General features: G+C 38.2%; 1 protein-coding gene across 3 annotated transcripts in view; it reads left to right on the forward strand.

Moving 5' to 3' along the window:
- palm2akap2 (PALM2 and AKAP2 fusion) overlaps window positions 1-21,222 on the forward strand; it is an 80,519-nt gene that overhangs the window by 50,377 nt on the left and 8,920 nt on the right. For all 3 annotated transcript variants that reach the window (XM_015049436.1, XM_015049437.1, XM_015049438.1), the window contains one exon: window positions 1,214-1,293. In XM_015049436.1, coding sequence (XP_014904922.1) covers window positions 1,214-1,293 — 80 coding nt within the window. The remainder of the gene's footprint in view (window positions 1-1,213; window positions 1,294-21,222) is intronic.

A 21,222-nucleotide genomic window follows, 5' to 3' on the forward strand; every position in this document is an offset into this window, starting at 1 on the left:
GAATATAGATTTTTTTCTAGGAAAGAAAATATTGATATATATCGCAAAATTGATATTATTACACAGCCCTAGTGTCATGTCAGTATTATGCACACCCCTTCAAATAAAGTGTTACCCATAGTTTTAAATGGATAAAGTAGGCTAACATTAAGTTTCTATAATGACTTTCCTATAGCCCTCACCTTCTCCAACTTAAACTAACGCTTTGAATTCTGCCAAGAAAAGTGATCAAATATCCAGTCAGAATTATTCCAGATGAAATCTTTGAAAGCCCCAAATCAATGTGACATACTGCATGTAGTCTCAAAAGGCATACATCACAGAGTATGTAAATGAAGCAGAAATACCCTGACTGCACTATAATTTCTCAATCCTGGCAGGTTTAACTTTAGCAGGGTGGAAGGTTTATGTTGTTGCAAGTATAAGTGACAGGACACAGGATGCAGAATAAAAATAGATGTTCTCTTTCAGTATCACTCTCAGTATTTGTGAAAGATTCCTTTAATACCACTGCACATATCCTGTGGGAACACATAATATACAGGCTACACAAAATTAGTTTACGTCCATCCAGCAGAAACTGTTAAACTAGTACGGCAAGTGGCGAAAGAAGTTGGATTCTCAGAATGAAAAGATGAATATTACCAAGAATGATCCATTAGAATTAAAATCTGCATAAAATCACAAAAGTGTTCATCTTTTAAACATTTCTATGTGCATGATGAGAAAAAATGATTTTTGTTGCATTTTCCTATTTAGTGTTACAGTCATTATAGCTTCCCGTCCTCTACCAGTCTTTTACACCCGGAGACTGAAAGTCTTACCCATTTCTACACAGAAAAATCTCAGTCAGGTTGGATGAAGAAGAATCTGTGAGTAGGAGTCATCAAGTTTTGCCACAGATTTCCAAGGAGATTTTCACATAGGCCACCCAGACATAAATGCTTTGATCTAAACCTTTCATTGCAAATATTTCTGGTTGTTTAGGGTTGTTGTCTTGGTGGAAGGTGATTTGGTATTCTGGACTCTATTCACTACTTAAGGGTTTACATGCTAACACATCTGACATATTCTCTGTGTAGTGAGGACATTTATGCCTTTGTGGTTAAATCAGAAGGAACTGCTTGTAACACAATCAAAATTCTCAAACGTGGTCATATATAACAAGTAAAACTACGAAAACACAAACAATAACTCAAATTTCACTCTGCAGGCTACAACCAAGAGGCCACCATAAAGACAGCAAATGGCTTTGAAGCTCCTTTTCCAAGGATAGACCACCAAACTGCCATGGTGAGTAATGAATGTTTACCAATTCAGATTCAACTCTTTTATGGTTTATGTGAGCCCTGAAACATTTTTTTTTTTACATTATATGTTTAAAATTTTGTCACAAACTTTGGTTTCACACCAACTCTAAAGACAGAAAAAAAACAACTGTCTGTCACAATCTGGGGCTCAAAGCAAAATATTTCCCAGATAAAAGTTTAGCAAAGACATGAAAGACAAGACAACCACAGTGCTGTGACAATGACAAGACTGCAAGTTCTTTGCAGCTAGAAAAATGTGTGACAGTTTTCAGCTTCTCCTGCTGATAGCTGACTGAATACAGAACATGTTGGAGAAAGAAAAGTAGTTATTTTTATCTTTTCATATATTTCAGTGTATAGCGAAAGTTGCACATGTAAGATGAAATCTATTTGTAGCGTGAATGAACTCTGTGCACTTCTTTTGTGTTGGAAAAACTGTGTTGATCAAGACACTTCACACATGGAAGACAAAAGAGAAAAAAAAATCTAGTCGGCTGCTTCTATTTTAAAGATCAAATGTCAAAAATTAATAAATAAACTGCATTCAATGTTCTTTGAAAAGCAGAGTGTTCCATCTTTGGACACAGAGGATGTATTAGTGGAAAGGTCATGGTGAAGCTGCAGCCTTTGGAACAAAAATATGCAGCCATCCCAACTGCATCTTTTATCAGGTAAAGCTTTGTCTGTTTTAGAAAGACAAAGACAAACTACATGCTCCACATAGCACTGCAGTTTCACTTTGTAGTAAAAGAGACCAAAAGCAAAACAAGTTGGCCTGCAGACCAGACTGTTCTCCTAAACAAAAGAGCTGGGGCAGTCGGACATAATAATAACCATAATAAAAAAAAAAAAAAAAAAACTCAATCTGTACCACTTGCATATTCTATATTAAAATTTTGTTGGGATAAGACAGACCATCACAGGGTAACACATAATCGTGAAGTGCAGATGCTCTTCATTCATTGAGACTGTTAATAAATGACTCTAAATGAACCATGAAATGTTTTTGTTTTTTTCCCAAGAAGAAAGAGCAAACATTTAATTCTCATAAATTGGTAAACTGGTAGAGATTCATAAGGAGACTGGAGGTTGCAGTTGCTGGACACAAATGCACGCCACACTTTCCAGATATTCATTTGTAAATAAAATTATACCATGTCTCATTTCTTTCTATTAGACAATTATTAGCAGATTTGTATTGTAAAATAAAGTAAAAAAATAAAAAAATAACGAAGTTGACCAAAGCTTGAGGAAAAACTTGAAAGAAAACTTAAGGAAACTAATTAAGGAAGTCTACTTGAAAGCGACATAGCTAGAGATAAGGAATAATTTGTTTGGTTTGGGTCTCTTGCAAACGCAACCTAAGCGCATTTGCAAGAAGAAGAGAGGGAGGTGAAGCTGGACAGGGTGAGGGGGAAGCTGGCAGGGCTGCAGTCAGATTGCTTAGCGGCTGAATAAATGAATGAATGAAAGGCAGGACGGTGGTAACTTGATCCACGCGGGTCGGCCTCATTGTGTTCGGCTCGCGCTCTGAAAGAAAAAAAAACGGGACAGAAAACACTCCTGGGACCTCGCGAGCCTTTCATTATTCATCACGCGTGCCTCGGAGAAAAAAAAAGAGAAGAAGAGAAAGCCTGGAGAGGAAAAATAACGGAGGAGAAGGGGGAGGAGAGAACGGCCGGTTGGAAAAGCTGGCGTATGAGAGGAGCTCAGTGCCATCCCAGTTGAGGCAGCAGCCGTTACCGTTACAACTGCGGCTGGGACCGCACGAGGAGGACCGGTTCCGCTGCCTCCCCGCTTCGTTTGGCCGGTCGTCGGGTGCTAAGGCAAAGGAGTAGCTCTGTCGTACGCCGGTCAGTTAAGCATTTGTTCTTTCTTTCAGAGGAAAAAAAAAAAAAACTAATCCCGGTTATTATCCCTTAATTAGTCGGCAGCAGGGAAGCAAAAGAAATCAGCGCTGTTTCATCATCAACAGGTAAAATAAATTAACAAAACTATACTGAAATGAGTCAGAAGTAGCTTTGAAATATTACTCTGAGACATTTTAAGTGCCCGGCCGTACAGCGAAAGTGTAACATTAGCTTAAGTGAAATGTGTAGGCCCGTGTGTGTGTCCGATGGGGGTCATTGTGTGTGTGGATAGCAGAAACAATCAGTTTGATTAGCTTTAAAGTGTGCAGGACACATAATACTGCAGAAAGAGAGACGACCAAAGGAGGTCAGTGGACCAGACTGTTTGCTGCAGCAGTCTCCCTGTCCTCCTCTGCATCACTTTAACCTACATATTGGAATGACCTTAACCTGCTTTTCATCCCCCACAGACTAACACGGTGGAAAGATAGCAACAGCATTGTTAGGGCTGCTTCTTGTGCTATTTCTCACAAAAATACTATGCTTTATTTTTCTACACTATTGGTTTTGATCTAATATTGTGGATTAAACTACACTTTTATACTGTTAGCCACGTACATTCATTTATACAGCAGTTCAGCCTCTACAGGCTATCCATTGCTTTTTCTTGCTCTAAATTGCTGTGTAGAAACACAGCAATTTTAAGATTTGGGCCAGTTTGGGCATATGTCTTGCCAAAAGATACTTTGACATTTGGTGTGGAGAAGACAGGATTGAATCGCTAACCATTCACTTGGCAGACTTCTGTGTTCCTCAGTCAGACTATAAATCTCTGTGGTTATGGTTGCTGTACAGACAGCTTTAGCTCTGTCCACTGTCAAAAATATCATAACACTCATATGTAGCCATTTTGAAAAGATGAGAGTAAAAGGCAGTGGCAGTTCAGGCATGAATTATGTCATGCCTCCAACACATACACACACACACACACACAAAGTGTGGCTGTGCAAGGACAAGTGAGTATATGATGGATGGATGGTTTGAAAAGTGCTTAAATTTCTGCTACAGCACTTTGATAGAAAAAGTAGGACTGCACCGATTGTAGTATTCTGGCCGGTCAGAGATCTTAAAAAAAAAAAAAACTGGCCTGCCGATTCTGATTTTTTCTTGTCAGAAAAATAGCTAAATATAGAAAGTCGCTAGCATAGAGTAATGCAGTACTGCTCCTCCCCCACTTCTTACTGCACATTGCTGGTCACCTGGTTAAAAGAAGTGTGATACTCTTTTATGCAGAAAAGGCAAGATGAGCTGTTTTGAAATATCTCAGGTCAAATTAGCTTTTTCTCTTAACTGTTGGCAAGTTGCTTAAATAAACTACTTTTGATTATGTATATCAGTTGTCCTTGCTCTTTGTGTCATTTCATCAAGATGCCACTCTGAGTAGTGAGCCATATTGCCTGTATCAAAAACTGACCCTGAATTATGTCTACAAGTGGTTGAAGATGATACCAAAGATGTGAAAATGTGGTTAGTATGCAGAAAAAAAGGACAAAGTCTGACTTTGTTTGCAACTGATTTTTTTAGTTTCATGTTGAACTTTTTATATATATATATATATATATATATATATATATATATATATTTTTTTTTTTTTTTTATTTTTTTTTTTTTGCTGTTGCCAAGCAATTTGCAGGTCTTTCATTAGAGACTTTGAGACTGCTCGTCGTGATCACTGAAGGGTTGTGTTATCTTGCTGATGATGGGTGTGAGTGTTATCAATTCCAATGCATGTTTGATGATTTTAAGTATGCATGTTTTAATGTCCAGAGAAACCCATCCTCTGGCTGTTTTAAATAAGAACATGCAGTCTTGCTGTTTCAGCTCCCAGCTTGAAGAGTTTGACCTTGTCTCATTGCCTTTAGTCTTGCTGATTAGTTTTACTTGACTGATTGATTGATTTTACAGTGGAGTTAATGACATTTTACCATAGGGCAGCAGACCCGTTTATTGGCACAGGAATGACGGACGTTTCAGTGGTTTGTCTTGGTGAATATTCTCACAGTCTGACTTGCATTTGAAAGGCTTTCTTATTTTTGACAGCTTATGTTTGTTTTTCATGCTGCAGTGTACATTCCAAAGCCTTGCAAACACAGCCATCTGCTGAAAAGAAGCAGGGAAAAGCAATCAGGAAAAAGAACTTTTGAAACACAACACCTTACAAAACTCTCATCCACCCTTGAACTTTTTCAGATTTAGTTAGAGCCACAAACCTCCATGTATTTTAATGGTATTTTATATGATGAACTGTCACTGGTAAAAATGTATCTTGGAATCTTACTGAGTTTTTTTTAATTACTTATTTAATAACTTCTAAATATTTATATGTTGAGATGATTAATAAATAAATGATCTAGAAAAAAAAACAATTCTATGTAAATGACAAAAGCCAAACCACACCACTGGTTTTAACTTTTGCACTACCAGTTTTTGATATGCTTACATTTAAAACTGTACTCGTCTCCCACTTTATCTGTCGCTTCAGAGTCACAAATCTCTCATTTGTCCTTAATAAATGTTGGGACAGGATGGGTTGGGAAGGACCAGACCCATCATTTGAATCCGGGAAGGATGACAGATTTGTGGGCTGGGTTTGGAAGAGCCTTTGTCGCATTGCTGTTACTTAATAGAATTTCAAATGCAACTTTCAAAAGATTCAGCCCCTGAATTTTGGCCCAGCAATTGTATTACCACTTCTTCTTTGCTCAAATTAAGTCAAATTTCCATTTTAACACTTCAAAATGCTATGATTTATTCTAAACCATTCGTTTTAAGCTTTGGGTGTATGTTTAGATTCATTTTTCTTCTGGAAGTTGAATCTCCGTCTTAGACCGAAGTCTTTTGTAACTTTCAACAGCTCTGACCACACTATCTATTTCCACATGTTGGCTGTGTCCCCTAGACAGCTTGTGGCATTGGAAATAAGACTTGGCTTTCCACTGTTCCATAAAGGCCAGATTTGTTGAGTGCACTTAAAGTTGTCCTATGAATAGCCGAGTTGTGGATTTCTACTTCAGAATAGCCATGAACCTCTGTACAGCTTCTTTGGTTGGTACTCTTATTTCCCTTTTTGGCTTTTCAAGTGGACGACCAGGTCTGCATAGGTTTGTGGTTTTCCACTTGATAGCTCTGAGGGGATTGAATATAAATGGATGACATAATTTTTATAGCGTTTTGTAAAAGATTGTGGAAAGCATAAATGTTTTTTTTTTTTTTACTGTTTTGGTTATAACAAAAAAATCTTATAAAATACACTAAAGGTCAATACTTTTGCGAGGCAATGTAGATGCAGTAGAACTTTATCCTTAATGAAACGCACCAATTAATCAATGGCGTCTTGTCAGATTTGTTCTATAATGTTCAAAATTTATGAGCCACAAAGGTTGTGTTAGTGGTAGATACATTTTTTTGGTCCTGACTCCATTTAAAGTAGCTCTCAATCTGCCTTTGTTGTTTTGTGTGGTCATCATTTGAAATCGGTTGCTGATTGTGGAAATATTGAAGCCAATCGGCAAGCTGCCAATTCAGGCAGCATGTCTGCCAATACCTCTGCTTGGTTCTGTGACAGAAAAGATCACAGCCGACTCTAGCGTCTGTCCAGAGGGACCTTCGGCATGCTTCTTTTCCCACTGGGACGGTCGGTATCTGTTAGAGTAGGATCCAGATTATTTTTTTGTGCAGTGCCTGTCTGAGGAAATCACATTTTCCACCTCTGCCCGTTTTGGCAAAGCAGAGTTTGTGAGAACACTGGCAGGACCAATAAAGTTATCACTGATGTCTTCTTCCTTCAGACCTCACCCTCTTCCCAGAAAGCCGACCCCGCACACTGAAACACATAATCACAGTTTATATAACAGCTCTGTGATGCTGGTGAAGTTTGCCGAGGTAGAAATAGGAACAAGGCATTGTGGAGATAGAAAAAAAAAACGGATAAGAGAAGATAGCAGAGGAAGCAGACTAATTATACACTAGTTTGTGTCATGGCATATTTACTGTCACCTCTTTGTTCATGAGTTACATGCATCAGCTGATAGTGAGTGGATAACTTGGAAAAGAACGTCAAATATGATGTATCTTGGGTGTTCATCATGAAGAAGAAGTCATGTGAACGTCCCTCTGGCCAGCTCTCAGACTGAGCAATAAAAATAATTTTCCCAGTTTTTAAACAACGTTTTCTTATGCTTGTGCAGCTTTATGTAGGTCTCTAGGCTGTGAATGACACTTTGTGGCTATTTTTGTTAGCCCTCTGGGAATATATGACAAAGTGACACAGTGGAGCCTATGTGTGATTGTGGTTTCTCTTTGCTCATACCACTTGCAGAACCCTTTTAAAACATAAAAAATACATTTTGTGCCTGTAGGACAACACTTTACAAGGCTGGAGCTTCAAGGGACATTGCACATTTTCTCTTGATCAGTGGTTCCCAAACATTTTGCCTCCCAACTGTGACCATGAGAATAATAAGTTTATGATGCATTCAAAACTTTAACATATGGACTCTAGAAGACTAACTGCCCCACAGCATCACAGGTACTCCACCATACGTAACAGTGCACATGGGGAACCTTTTCATAAATCTATCCATAGTTTGCCACTCGACCCACCTGGAGTGTTTTGACCTAAACAAAATCTCATCTGATCAAAGGATTCCAGTTGCAATCCAAGTAACATTTAGCAAATTCCAAACGTTTACTTTTGGGATAAGAACCGGTTGACATGTAAATAGCATCTAATAGTTCTCATAAAGACTTGATGCCCCGAGTTGTCGCTCTTTACTGCAGTTTGCAAATATATTTAAGAGTTGTAGTTTTTAAAAACGCAACCCATGTGTTTGGTAGATAAAATTTCAAATTTGTCCGGCTTATTTGTACAAGCAAAATGTGACCAAATATCTATGTTGCTTTAGTTATATACTAGCATTAAAAAGGTCTTTAAAGTCTTAAATTTGACTTGTGACCTGTAGATACCTTGTTAATACATTGTAGGGGTGGGAACCTTTAGGCACTTTGCCAATAGATTTGATTACAATTTAAAAGTCTTAAGATGGGATTATAAATCAATTAATGACCTAACATTGACCTCTGACCCCATTCAACATGCCTCCATACAGATTTTTCACTTCACCTGTAACAAAAACTGAGTCCTTCTTAGCAATTTGGGGTTTCCCTGCTAGACATGCATGACTCCAAACACAACAGGCTAGCAACTGCATAGTTATGGTGACATAGGATACCGTGGGAATAGGGAATAGGGCTGTTGCGATCACATCACTTTGTTTTACTCTGGTTGCAGTGGGTGCAGTTTAGCATTTCAGGGAAATATATTCAAGGTAGAATTTTCTATCCAAAGACCGCTTCGTTAGAGAAAAGGCCTGACTCTCAGCAGCTCTTGATGGTCGGACATCCTTCACTGTAATAATATGAATGAACTTTTTAACAACTTTTCTGAGTTAGGGGGTATTTTTGCTAGTTTCATAGGTTCCGGGTTAACAGTGTTGTTTTTTTACTTACATTTTTGGGTCATGTCTTCTTGTTTCAGAATATTTGCTTTCAGTTTCACACATCCTGCATATTTTGTCCAAGTGATTTTCTCTTTGATTGTGATGCTCCCCATAGACTGTCTAGGTGACACACTTACTGCACTTCAGAGTTCCGCCTTGTGCAATCGAATAATCAAAGCTTATAAGGATAAAATGCAGCTCTATATAAGCATCAAAAAGCAGATTTTTTTTTCTCCCACCACTTAGCGATTCAGATTTTGTCACAATTTAAACATTTTTAAAAGGCTCTGCTTTAATGCTTCTTTTCTAAGCTAAATAATATATTTTTTTAGAGCATCCATATTAGAAATGCGTTATGCCCACCATGATTATATTTGTGTCCCAGACAGGAAGAGAATTTGAAAGATTCAGGAAACACAACAATGCGACTCGGCCATATAATGGCTTCAGTTACACAACCTCCATTGCCCACTATTGTCCACAACATCCACCGATTATTGTTGTACTATGCAGCACAAACCATTCATTGAACACAAAGCAGTGCACAAAATACCTGCTAACACAAACACTGTTTACACAAACGCACTGAGACACACAGATGATAAGAATGAAGAGCAAAAAACGAAGGAAACTGGTTCAGCATTTGGAGAAAAAAAAAATTGCACTTCTGCCACTCTCAGCTACATTGAAATGAAAGTAAAAAGAGTTTTATCTTTTGCTCTGGGAATCCAGGAAAGTGTTGACTTCCAGGGTCAAAGTTGCTCCCTCCAATTTTGGTTGTCATCTAGTTTCATTTTTAGACCTAAACAACAGAAGAATGTTCATATGGTTAGAAACCTTGAGAAAAATTCCTTGTGTGGTGAAAAATGATTTAAAGGGAAGTTTAACACAAACCACTTTCTTGTATCTGTGAAAATTCACTTGACACTTGTGATGATGTGAATAGCTGTATTAGATGTCAGTTTTGGGTAAATACAGTTAGATGAAAAACACATCTTTCATAAGCTATTACCGCTTTTATTTGGAAGATACTGCGCCATGACAGAAAAAAAGGAGAGAATTGAGCTGTTGTCTAAAGAACTCCACACAATGTAATATAAGTACTAAAACAGTGTTACGCCAGGTGAGATACAGATTAACATTTCATGGTTGGTTGGTTGTTTTTAATTTGGAATATCATTTTCAAGATGAACTAATGCAAAACCCTTCTATCTTAGAGCTTGCTCATGAGAAAGGGGGGCCTACTTTTCTGAATGAAACTGTAACCTCGAAGCCTTATTGTGTAATAAAACCTCAAGGATGTTTTTGCATTTCAACTGTTGCTACTATCGATATCGTCCCAAATTTCCTTGTTGGTGCGTCAGATTTACTCTTTTCTCCCATTGCCAGTTTAATAAAAGTCTGTCTGGCTCATTCTTCCTCAAGTTGCCTTATATGGACTCTTAGTCAGAACCGGTCCAGATTGGTATTTTATAATGTGCAGCGCAGTTAGATTTTGGAAGAAGTCATGGAGGAGTCATGAAGCTGTAGCAAATGGTCTTCGCTGTAGATGTTGTGACTTTTAATAAGCCTGGAGGGCAAATACTGAACAGCAGACTTTTTGCAGCTTATTGCGAGATCCCAACCTACACTAGACTGTTTTAGCATGAATGTTATTTTCTCTTAGGTTGTTGACATCAAAAGGGGGAAAAAAAGCCAGAAATAGATGAGTGCTAGTTAGCTAATATTAGCCACTAAACACTTGAAAGGTTATAATTATTCTCTATAGATATACAACATTTAAGTACAGAGAAACTAATTGTATATCCAATCATATATATTCACATTCAATAATGTAAATATTTTGTTTTGAGTTTTTTTTTTTGTAGAAAAATTAATCTCTCCTTTGTTAGAAAAAATAAAAATAATTACGACAGTGTCATTCAAATAATTGGCCAACACTGCTAATCTCAAGCCCAGACTTGTTTATCGTGGGCTGTTTTAGTCCAGTGTGAAGCCTCTTTTCTTTGTCTAAATACTTGAGGCTAATGAGCTAGTTTCCAGAAATAGTCCACTGATGAGCTCGGTGCTCCTCTCAGGGTCACACACTGCAGGGCAGGTTAATGCTATAAGCTAGTGAGAACATTCACAGTGAGAAGATTCACTCTGTCCTGACAACACACAAACATGTTAACATGCTTTGTGTCATGGTTTGGAATTAACACCTTGCAGCAGCATGGAGATGCAGAACTTTTTATTGTAGACACAAACACCTTGAAAACTTTGGTCTTTTTGAAACATTTGTTTATTTTACAGCTCTAATCACTTCAGTCTTTATTTTTGATCTGAACTTGATTTTTTTTTGTATGACAGTGCTTATGCAAGTTTTAAAGTAGGCCTAAATCTAAAACTAACAAAATTTACTGAAGCTTTACTTAAAATCCGCAAGTGCACTCATGTGTTCGCCTCTCCCAAAAAATTACGTCATGTTCATTTGAAAAAAAGAAAGCTGCTAAATGGTCTGTTAGCATTTAGCCTCTCTGTGTGGTCTACGCACTCTGTGTCCTGAGGAGAAAACACCACAGCATTTTGATTCATACTGGGAGAGGATTAGAGCTATATTTTTGTGGCCTTTTCTCCTCATTCATACATATAGCCACATAAAGGCCCCAAATCACAATTCAACCATTCTTCACTGCCAGTTTCTCCCTTTGTGTTTGTTCAAACTTCCCAACCTTCAGGTTTTCATTCAGTCATGAGTTTAAAGTAAAAAAAAAAAAGCCTTCTTGGCAGCTCTGTTACCTCTTCCTCCCTTTTATGGCTAAGCATTTAAAACAGTTCAGCAATGAATGAAGGAGAACAAATCACTGCAATGCATTGTTGGTGTCACGTTGTGTGTTTGTGATGTGACAATTTGATATGAAACAAAGCAATCTGCTCAGCGGACTGCAGGGTCAATTGAACTGTCGAATAGTGAATTGAAATGTTGAATAACCGAGAAAATATCAGGAAGGCGCGTTTACAGTTCCTACATTAAGAAGTTTCCTTCTTAACGTAGGAAATGATATCCTCAGTGACAGACATTTACTGATTGAGTGGCTGCTGGAAGGTTCAGCTGAGAAAAAACAACAACAACCTTAACCTTAAACTTACAAGTTTATTTACAAAAAAAAAAAAATCTTCCAAACAGCACGGATCAACATTTATTCATCTCATTGCTCATAGTATTGGGTTTATAACAATAATAAAAAGTAAGACATTGTGCAAAAAGTTTTGAGGTTCTTTCAGACACAGTTTTTGCAAACCTGAGTCATGCTTCCATTTTGTTGTGAAAGAGGTGCCTCATCCTTAACCTCAAATGAGTCATATGTTTGATCTATTGGAAATAGGTGGAGTGTTTGGGTTTTTGCACATTCGCTGTGTTACACACACTGATCCTGTGTTGAATTAGCCGGGGCGTTCACTCTCGGGAAGCTTGGTGACTGTAGTGGTAACGTTCTTTTCTGGTGTATTATCTGTGTCCCTGTAATGTGATGGACTTGGAAAAGTGATTTGAGCCTCCCACACTGACGGACAGCAACGTTTGTTTCTTTAAATTTATTGCTTACTTCCTTCCATCATGAACAACCAAATCTATTGCTCTTTAGGGAGCACACTGGTCACACTGAAGTGTTTCTCAATGTACTGAGTGTATCTGTAGTAACACATATTCTTATTATTAATATGGAATTGGCTCAGTTGAACATAATTTGTCATAAACAACCTTTACGGTTTGGGTTTGTTTTAGTTCATGTGTGTAGAATATTATTTTAAATACTTGATGTCTTTATTACGTCTCTATTTGTACAAGTCCTTAAATTGTGGCAACAAACATTTAGTTTTTCATTTGCAATTATTTTGTCAAATCTGCTGTATTTTAACTTGAATACAGTTGATTGCTTTAGATCTTTTTTTTTTTTTTTTTTACAAGAAACCATACTGTAGTTCTCATTGGTTTCAAATGTTTTACCTCTTTAGTAATCACATTATCCAGTTAGCCATGAGATTCTCATAATATAATAACTTTGAGTAAATATGCCACAGTTTCACAGCTTCATGTAATTATCACAAAAAATACGTTGTTTTAAATCATTATTTAGGCTAAAATGGCATAATAGTTAAGATATTCAGTTTTTATTAGCTATTTCTTATTATACAAGCCTTAGTCCCTGTTGTTTAAAATCAGAATCAGAGGTTTAATGTTCTTATAACAATGATTTAAGAAGTTTACTTTAACTATTTAGAAAATTAAAAGACTAAATTCTACTTAAATTAGAAGTAGAGAGATAAATTTAAAGTCTATTTCAGCCAAAGCAGTAGTTGGAAAATATTTACACCAGATGTACACAGAGTTGGAAAAGTAAAGCAAAATATGGAGTTAATATTTGTTGAATTTAGTTGAAATCTTTAACTGGCCTGCACTCTGTTGTTTAACATGACATTCTTAATGACCGACTCTCTTTTAGTTTTTACATCATGATTTTCTTTTCCAAACAGCCAGTTTTCTTTCTTATAAACAACAACCATGTGTGACACTAATGAGCTGAAACAGTTAAGACTGTGGCACTACTCCATACAGCCGGATGAAATTTCCTCTGACATTTTATTAAAGGACATTAAACAATAAGAACTATATGATAACGGGTTACATTATTATTATTTTTTAAATCTGATATACCTTGTGACATACAACTGGCCAGTGTTTACATTTGACACAGCTGGATGATAGAAGCAGAAACAAATGACTGTGTTATTAGTTTAGATAGATCAGGTCAATCTGTACTCTAACACTGTTTACTGAACTCTATGAGTATACATTATCTGACACACAGACGCACAGCGAACCACTCAGTGGACAGCCAGCCCAAATAAATAGTGTTTTTATTACAAAGCGGGGGCTATTATTATAAAAACATAATTGCACACCAAAGCAATGCCATAACCTTTAGTCTAAGGAGAAAATAATACAGCACTACTTCTCTGTCACCCTCGGATCATGTTTATCCCAGTTTGCCCAGTACATCTGTTGGGAGCGTTAATCGGTCTGCCTGTCTTGCGTTTAAAGACCTTGCACACAACTCACCGCACTCTCTGGCTACAGACCTTCCTCCTGAAGGGCTCTCGTCTGTGAGCATGTCGGTGTGCATGGCCGTGTGTGTGGGGAGGCGCTGCTGTGGAGTGCAGCATTAGTATTCTGTCTGGAGAATGGCACTGAAGCTCCTGCGGGGCCCTTTGTTGCTGCTCCGGGAAGGGGTCTGTGGGGGTCGGAGATGTGTGAGAGTGGTGGCGTGAGACGTTTGGAAAGGGACACAAATAGCTTGCTATGGGTCCAGACATGTTGCACTTTCTTTTTCAGCGCTCAAACCTGAAGGGACCTTCATATGATTTCAGTCTTCTTCTTGTTTTATGCTCTGTGGCAACGGGTAGGTGAGAACTGCCTTTATTAATATTCATTAGCCCTGCAATTTGACGTTACTGTGCCAGGTTGAAGGGCTGAGTAACCGCATGAAGACACACATTCAGCAGCTTTTTTAATGTACTAGTTCTGCTTAGAAACAGCTTGTATTTTAGCTGTTCCTGCCATTTTGTTTGGCTAACAGATGTTGTTTCAGAGTCACTAATAGCAATCAGTCATCAGAGGCAAGTTGTTCCATTTTTTATCACTTCTGCTGCCTGAAGTGAACGTCTGTTTGTTTATTGTGCTATAGGCTCGGATTTGTATTTTATTTCCTGTGTTGATTGCTGTTTCCACAGATACAACTGTGCACAATGTCCTGATTTCCTGTTGAAATGACCTGTGAGTTGTGATAGGCTTTTATCCAGGATGTTACATCTAGTCTCACTTTTAGGTTAAAAACTATGTACTCCTCATCTTTTACTGAAAATATCTTATCATGTAGTTAGACTGTTTCGTAAATAAATTTCTACTATAGTATCAGGATGTTGAACAAGGCTTCTCCATAAGTGGAAGGGAATGCTTTTGGGAAGATGGTATAACCTGGAAGGACTTACTCTTGAGATAAACACTGTCAGTTCCTGTAAAGTATAGATAAATTATGTTCTGAAGTTCAAACATAAATATAAAACACTCCTTCCTACTCTGAAAAGGCCCCTTAACTGTCCACCAAACTCTTCAATTTATTTTTCTATTTAACTGAACATGACTTATCATGCACAGCCTCTTTACTATCTGAATATTTTATGCTGCATTAAACAAGTGTCTCCAAATATATATCGTGCTTAAGATTGTAGTCCAAACTGTTTTTTATGATGTGCATATTTTGAAGTGTTGCTACCACAAAGATTAATTTGTGATATAGAATGGAGTCTAACATAAAAAGCACAGACTTCAAGTCTTGCCTCAGTTAAGGTTGGTGTTTATGATTAGACCTTAAGAAAGAGATTGGACACAAATGGTATTCATGGTGTCCAAGGTTACAACCATTGTTGACCCAGAAAAAAAAACAACATTCCTTTATCCCCAAGACTTTTAGGAAAATATTCATCTGGCTGACAGGACCAAAGTAGAACTTTGGCGTGAAACAAACACAGCATTTCAGAACTAAAGCATTATGCTGGCAGTTAAATATGGTGGTGGTGGTGTTGCTTTGGTTCTCGACAACAAAATGTCCTGCCACCATCTAGAGTCCAAACACCCTCAGGCCCATGTTTTATGTACTAAAGTTTACATTTGTACATAAAACATGTACAAATGTACATGTCAACACAATATAAATGTATATTTTATCCGTAGCACAGAAGGCTGCCTGGAGTTCAATAATGTGTAAACCATTGTTTCCTAAACACTACAATATGCTCTTACAGTTTATTATTTCATTATTTACCTTTTGGATCAATCACAGCCCACTTCCTGTGCTTAAGATTGCTCTGGGTGATACAGTTTATGGGTTTCATAAAGCTGACCCAGATGCGAGTCATTACACACACACACACAAAAGCACGTAAATAAACTATCCTCCTCCTGACCTTGTCTGTTTTTCTGCTATTAGCTTCCAGTTTGTTCGTCGCCTGGACTCCCTGTAATTAGCTAATCTCTTTATAGATCACTAGCACTGACATGCGGTGATGACCACCTTGCAGGAAAATCAGCCTGGACGTGAGTTCCCCGGTGCACAAGGGGCCATAATTGGGTTAGTGCCCCAGTTTTGTGTGACTGATTAGGTTTCATTATATTTCCTTTAGCTTAAGACCACAGCTTGTGCATTATCATTTCAAAATAATACGTGTTTTGCTCATGTTTACTTTCATTATGTTTCTTTTATGGGGCTGAGACTAGTTCCATTGGTTAGGCACCACTTGTTTTATTCTGATGACATGTAAAATTGTTAACGGGGCCCATAAATGCTGTTGTTGTGGCCTCTGTTTCACTCACATTAGAATGGTCCCCTGACTTATGGACCACCCTGCTGCTTTCCACACACTCTTCTGATTTCCATCAGTTTGGGATCAAAATTAGTATACCCATTAAACTGAAAGTCTAATTGCAACTGTTTAGTGGTCTGGGCTGATGAAAGACAAGTCCACCAAGAAAATACCTCATGCTTTGAAGTACGTTTCATTTCAAAATAGTTACGTTTGGAGGTTAGTTTAAACAGAGTGACTAGAAAGAACAATAATCAGCAAAAAACTAAATGGTCTGCTTCAGTTTCCTCAAACTGTTTACTGGAATAAATGTAGTAAATCAGCCCAGAACCACATCTTCACCTTCTCACTAGGTATTGCCATACATCCTGACCTGTGTTGCTTGTTTGCAGCAGCCTGTAATGGCTCTTGTAAATTTGAGGAAAGTGTTTCCAGCTCCTTTACGTCTTGCCGTGGTGTTTGTGAGCGGAGAAAGTGAACCATGACTCAGGTCAGCTCTGGTTTCACAGATCCTATGTCCCATCGTGTATCTGATCACACAAAACACCCACAGACACACAGCTTTAGGATTTTGACGTTCTTTCTGGCAGAAAGTTCACAAGATTTAAAGTACCTTGTAAAGTACTTTTAAACCACTACACCAGTATTTGATCTAGAAACCAGAAGCTTTATATTTTATTGAGTTTATGTTACAGACCAACATAGACATTGGATTTCCATCTGGCCGGTCCATCTGATCAGATAGGAACTAGATTATATATTTATTATATAATTATTTATTGTGTTTAACACTTATGTATGCCTTTCTCTGACATGAACATAACCCTCTCGGTGGGCTATGACCCCCTTGAAAAATGCTGGGGATGCCCCTTAAATATGTCACGTATTTATTCATAATAAAAAAAAATTAAAACATTTTATTTTTCTTCTGCTTTACAACTACGCACTAAAACTCCAGTTAAATACATAATAATGTTACAAAATGTGGACATTTGCGTTTATAATATTTTCCCATACTGCTGAACTAATTTACAGTAGGATTTGGACTTTATGCTCATATAATCTCAAAACTCTCAGATAAGTATTTATTTGCCCGTGATTTGTCTTTTTTGATAAAACACTTTGAAGCTTGGAGGCTTCACGTTAGAGTATGGCAGCAGGTTTCATTGTTTTCATTAAATTGTGACTGCAGCCACTAAGTCTGTCTAACCCTCACAAGATACTGAGTCACAAGTTTTATGCAGATGATGACAGAAAAAAATGCCAGCACCCCAATCAGTCATCGTCTCTTCATCATAGCAGCCCCACCTGCTTCTTTCTGCTTTTTCCCCCAGTTCTGATAGAAGCTGGAGGGCTAAAGGGAACCTGGGTGTGTGTGAAGAGGAAGCGCAGTGTGGATGCTTTTTCAGGCCTGGGTGTGTGCGTGCATGTGTGTGTGTGTGTGTGTGTGTGTGTAAGGCCTTGCACAGTAGGTAGCTTTGTGCATGTGGGCATCTGGAGAAACACGCACGCTTACGGGCGTATGCACACATTTAGCCCATGACATCACGACTCTCCACGCAGCCGACAGGAATGCCGCTCAGAAAGGAGAGGCTTTGTGGAGGAGAGGAAAGAGACGGGAGGGGAGGAAAAGGAGGGGAAGAGGGAGAGGAAAAGGCTTGGCCGCGGAAAAGTCCAGTGCTCCCGCAATCTGGAACAGGACGGATCAGGGCTGGACCCAAGTGGACAGAACCGAATAGGAAAACGGATAACGATTACGAGAAGAAGACACACTAATGGTAGAAATGATTGTTCTGCTGTAACATGGATCCAAAGCTGACTTTGTTGAAATAGATTAATCTGTTTGTGTTTTTGAGAGCAACAGGTGAGGATTAATCTTTTATTTATTTATTTTTTGGCACTATTTTGACAATATTTATTGAAGAGGACTAATGTGCAATACATGCAATCTACAGTATTTTGATCTTGATGCTAAAATGTCACTGAACTTAAATATTGTATGAAAAAACTGATTCTAGGTTATACTCATTGATGTCATGAATACGCACAGGATAGTTGTGTTTGCTCAGAGTTCACAGTCCAGGCTGCTTGAATCTGAGAAGGGGAGGCCAAACCTGCAGACAGGTCCAGTTACTCCACAGGATTGTATTTATCCAAGAAACAGAGCCAGGAACCAACTGTACTTGCTTGACACAGGAGTGATTATTCTGAAGTCAGAGTTTTAAAATCCAAATCGTCAGATTTAAGCTAATATAGAAGACTGTTTGTGGTATCTAAAGTTAAGGTTGTATCTTATTGAAGTGAAAGTTTTATAGAGAAACCCACAATCCCTGCTTATGTGACTTTTATTTCTGGTCAGGGTGGATTTGGATGTCTTCTCTAAGTATGCAGCTTAGCGCGTATGTTTTGACATTGTGTTTATGTGTCTGTGTGTTTGCCGGAGTTTTTTGTGCATGACGGCCAGAGTGTAAGCATTTCCAGATGTTCTGAATGGAGACAACTTGTAGAGTTAGAGCTCAGCAGGCTCAGAAACATCCACGATTGACTAACAGTGCTTGGTATGTGTTTTCACATAATTCACCCAGTTCCACCCTTTTTTATACCAATGAAAGTCCTCCCTGATAACAGCTCTGCAGAGGATCGGTTTTACTTTTACTTGCACTTACTTTCTTTTGTACCCATCCTCACACTCAGAAATGCGCCTTGTTGACTTTCCTTGGACAAGAAGGGTTAACATTGTCCTTCATTACAAGAATTAAAGTCTGCGCCTTGAGGACAGCAAGCTATGCTTGGAATGTGTGTTCACCTCAGTGTGAAGCAAAAACCATACCAACACACACCTCATGTATAAGTACACACACTGATGTGGATGCACCGCTGTGCAGTCACATCCACCCTTTTTTCAGTCTTGCATTTGAAGCAGAATTGTGTTGCATAGGAGACATTCCTGTACTTTAGTTCTGTTTTCCTGAGGCAGTAAAAGGATATCCTCCCACTCTGTTCTGTCTGCTGGACACACACTCCTACACTTGCACAAACACACACATTCCTGCGTGGACACACATGCATGTGTCGCATATACGGTGAGCTCGATGGGAGTGTGAAATTAGAGACTACATCTGGTCCTCATATGATCAATGACATAATTAACAGTGAAAAATTATTTGACTTGTTTAAAGGCAAAACTGAGAGACTTGAAGACAAAGAAACTGGGAATAGTAAAAAAAAAATCATGTATTCCTAGTTTTCAGCTTTAATCTGACAGCTGTTTCTCTAAAATGTTGGTAAAAGCTTATTAAAACTCAAAGATATCAATTGGACTTTGAGTTTAGTTTGATTGTTTTGGTTGAAATGTTCCAGATATGTTTCATTTTGCTGCGCTGTTGTTAGTCACTGGTGTTGCTTTTTATATCACTAGTGGCTCAGCTTCCTCCTTCTGTTCAGATGCTTCCTATCTACTCGTTTACTCACCTGTGTTGCATCCAGTAATCAAGTATTTGGTTCACCCAAAATTCTCCTTGCTCCCCATTTGTGTCTGCATACATCCAGGATTTGCATTGTGAATTACTGCAACTCTCCTTGCTATCTTGTCCACAGCGAGTCATTATGCTATGGTATTGACTTTTAAAGCTGTGTTCCCCTACTTGGTGATTTTAGTCGAGTGTTTGGCTGTTTCTGTATTTGTGTCATATTTTGACCCTTTACTAAAAGCAATGTAGTAATTGTTCAAGTGTGTTGTGGTTCTAAAAATACTCAAAACATTGAAAAGAGCCATACAATTCTGCAACAAGAGGTTAACTCACTTGACAAATCTACTGTAATGTTACTGTAAAAAATGTGTTTATAAAGGAATCTTACTCAACACACACAACTGGCTACATTCTTCAATAAATTGCTCCTTTGGATGTTTTTATGCTGTGACATTTCCTGAAGTGCTGGGCTAATGCTAGCGTGCTTACTCTCTCTTTTGATAGGACTCATTGATGTTTCTGCTAGTTCCAGATAGCATATGCATTTCATATGCTTTTAAAAAAAACTGTTCAGTAATCTGCAGCACTTCATTCAGAGATATGAGAGTGTGCTATAACTTTAAGATTCCCTGATATCTGCAGAGAATCAATTATTACAATTATAGAGGCACATTTTTCAAATGCCATGGAGCGTCCAAGCTCACTTTAGACTGAAATTCAAGCCATCCTGTAAAAGATAAGAGACAATGATTTGTTGGACATCTTTGTAAGTTTGTTAAGTCTAATGGAAAATAGACACAATGTGCTGGTGTATTTATCTCAAAAGAACCAAATAAGTATTTTTTTTATGGGACTGAGCTAAATAAGTGAGCAAAATACTTTCAAACCCACATTTTTTCTCAGGGGAGGGTGGAGAAGACCACACCGAAGTGTAGAAAAAAATATTTGCCTGATTATGAGACAGACAAGAAGTCCTTTGCAGCAAGCAGGCTGCCATAATCCACCATGTGACTCCTTGGCTGCTGTCTCTGTTTCTGTGGCAAGAGGAAGCACAAGAGGAAGGAAAAGATGCAAAAAGAGGATTGAGGGGATTCAGGCGGGCAGAGAAGGGCTACATAATGAAAATGACCTAGATTTACCCCTCTGGTTGATGATAAGTCCCAGTCCACTCTGTCACTGGTTCTGTTAGAGGCTCAAATAGCTGCAAACACCACTTTCCTATGCCGCTGCATGCTTTAACTGAAGGGTGAGCCAATTTACTCAAGTGACCCTCATTAATCTCCACACACACTTTCAAAAGTTGGAAACACAAAGGTTAACAGCTTCTCTTTGAGATAGACACACGCTTACGGAAGAAGCAGTTGGTGCAAAGACCTTTAAAAAGCAGAGGGCAATAGATTATTTGTCAGAGACCCTCAGAAGAACAAAGAGACGGGTCATAAACACAGGAGTGTGTAAATGTAGCTGCTGTTGAACAGCAGGGCAGGAATGTTTGGTATGGATGGGTCACTGAACCAGGAGCTCTGATTCCGGGGCGGCTTACTTTCCTGGAAAATCTCAGTGAAAGTGAAACATTAGCTACACATAATACAGCGATTTAAAAATGAGTCACACATCTTAATATTTTGCAATT

Source organism: Poecilia latipinna, unplaced genomic scaffold (genome assembly GCF_001443285.1).
Source record: "Poecilia latipinna isolate Pla-1442-1.1 unplaced genomic scaffold, P_latipinna-1.0 Scaffold947, whole genome shotgun sequence".
Taxonomy (NCBI): domain Eukaryota; kingdom Metazoa; phylum Chordata; class Actinopteri; order Cyprinodontiformes; family Poeciliidae; genus Poecilia; species Poecilia latipinna.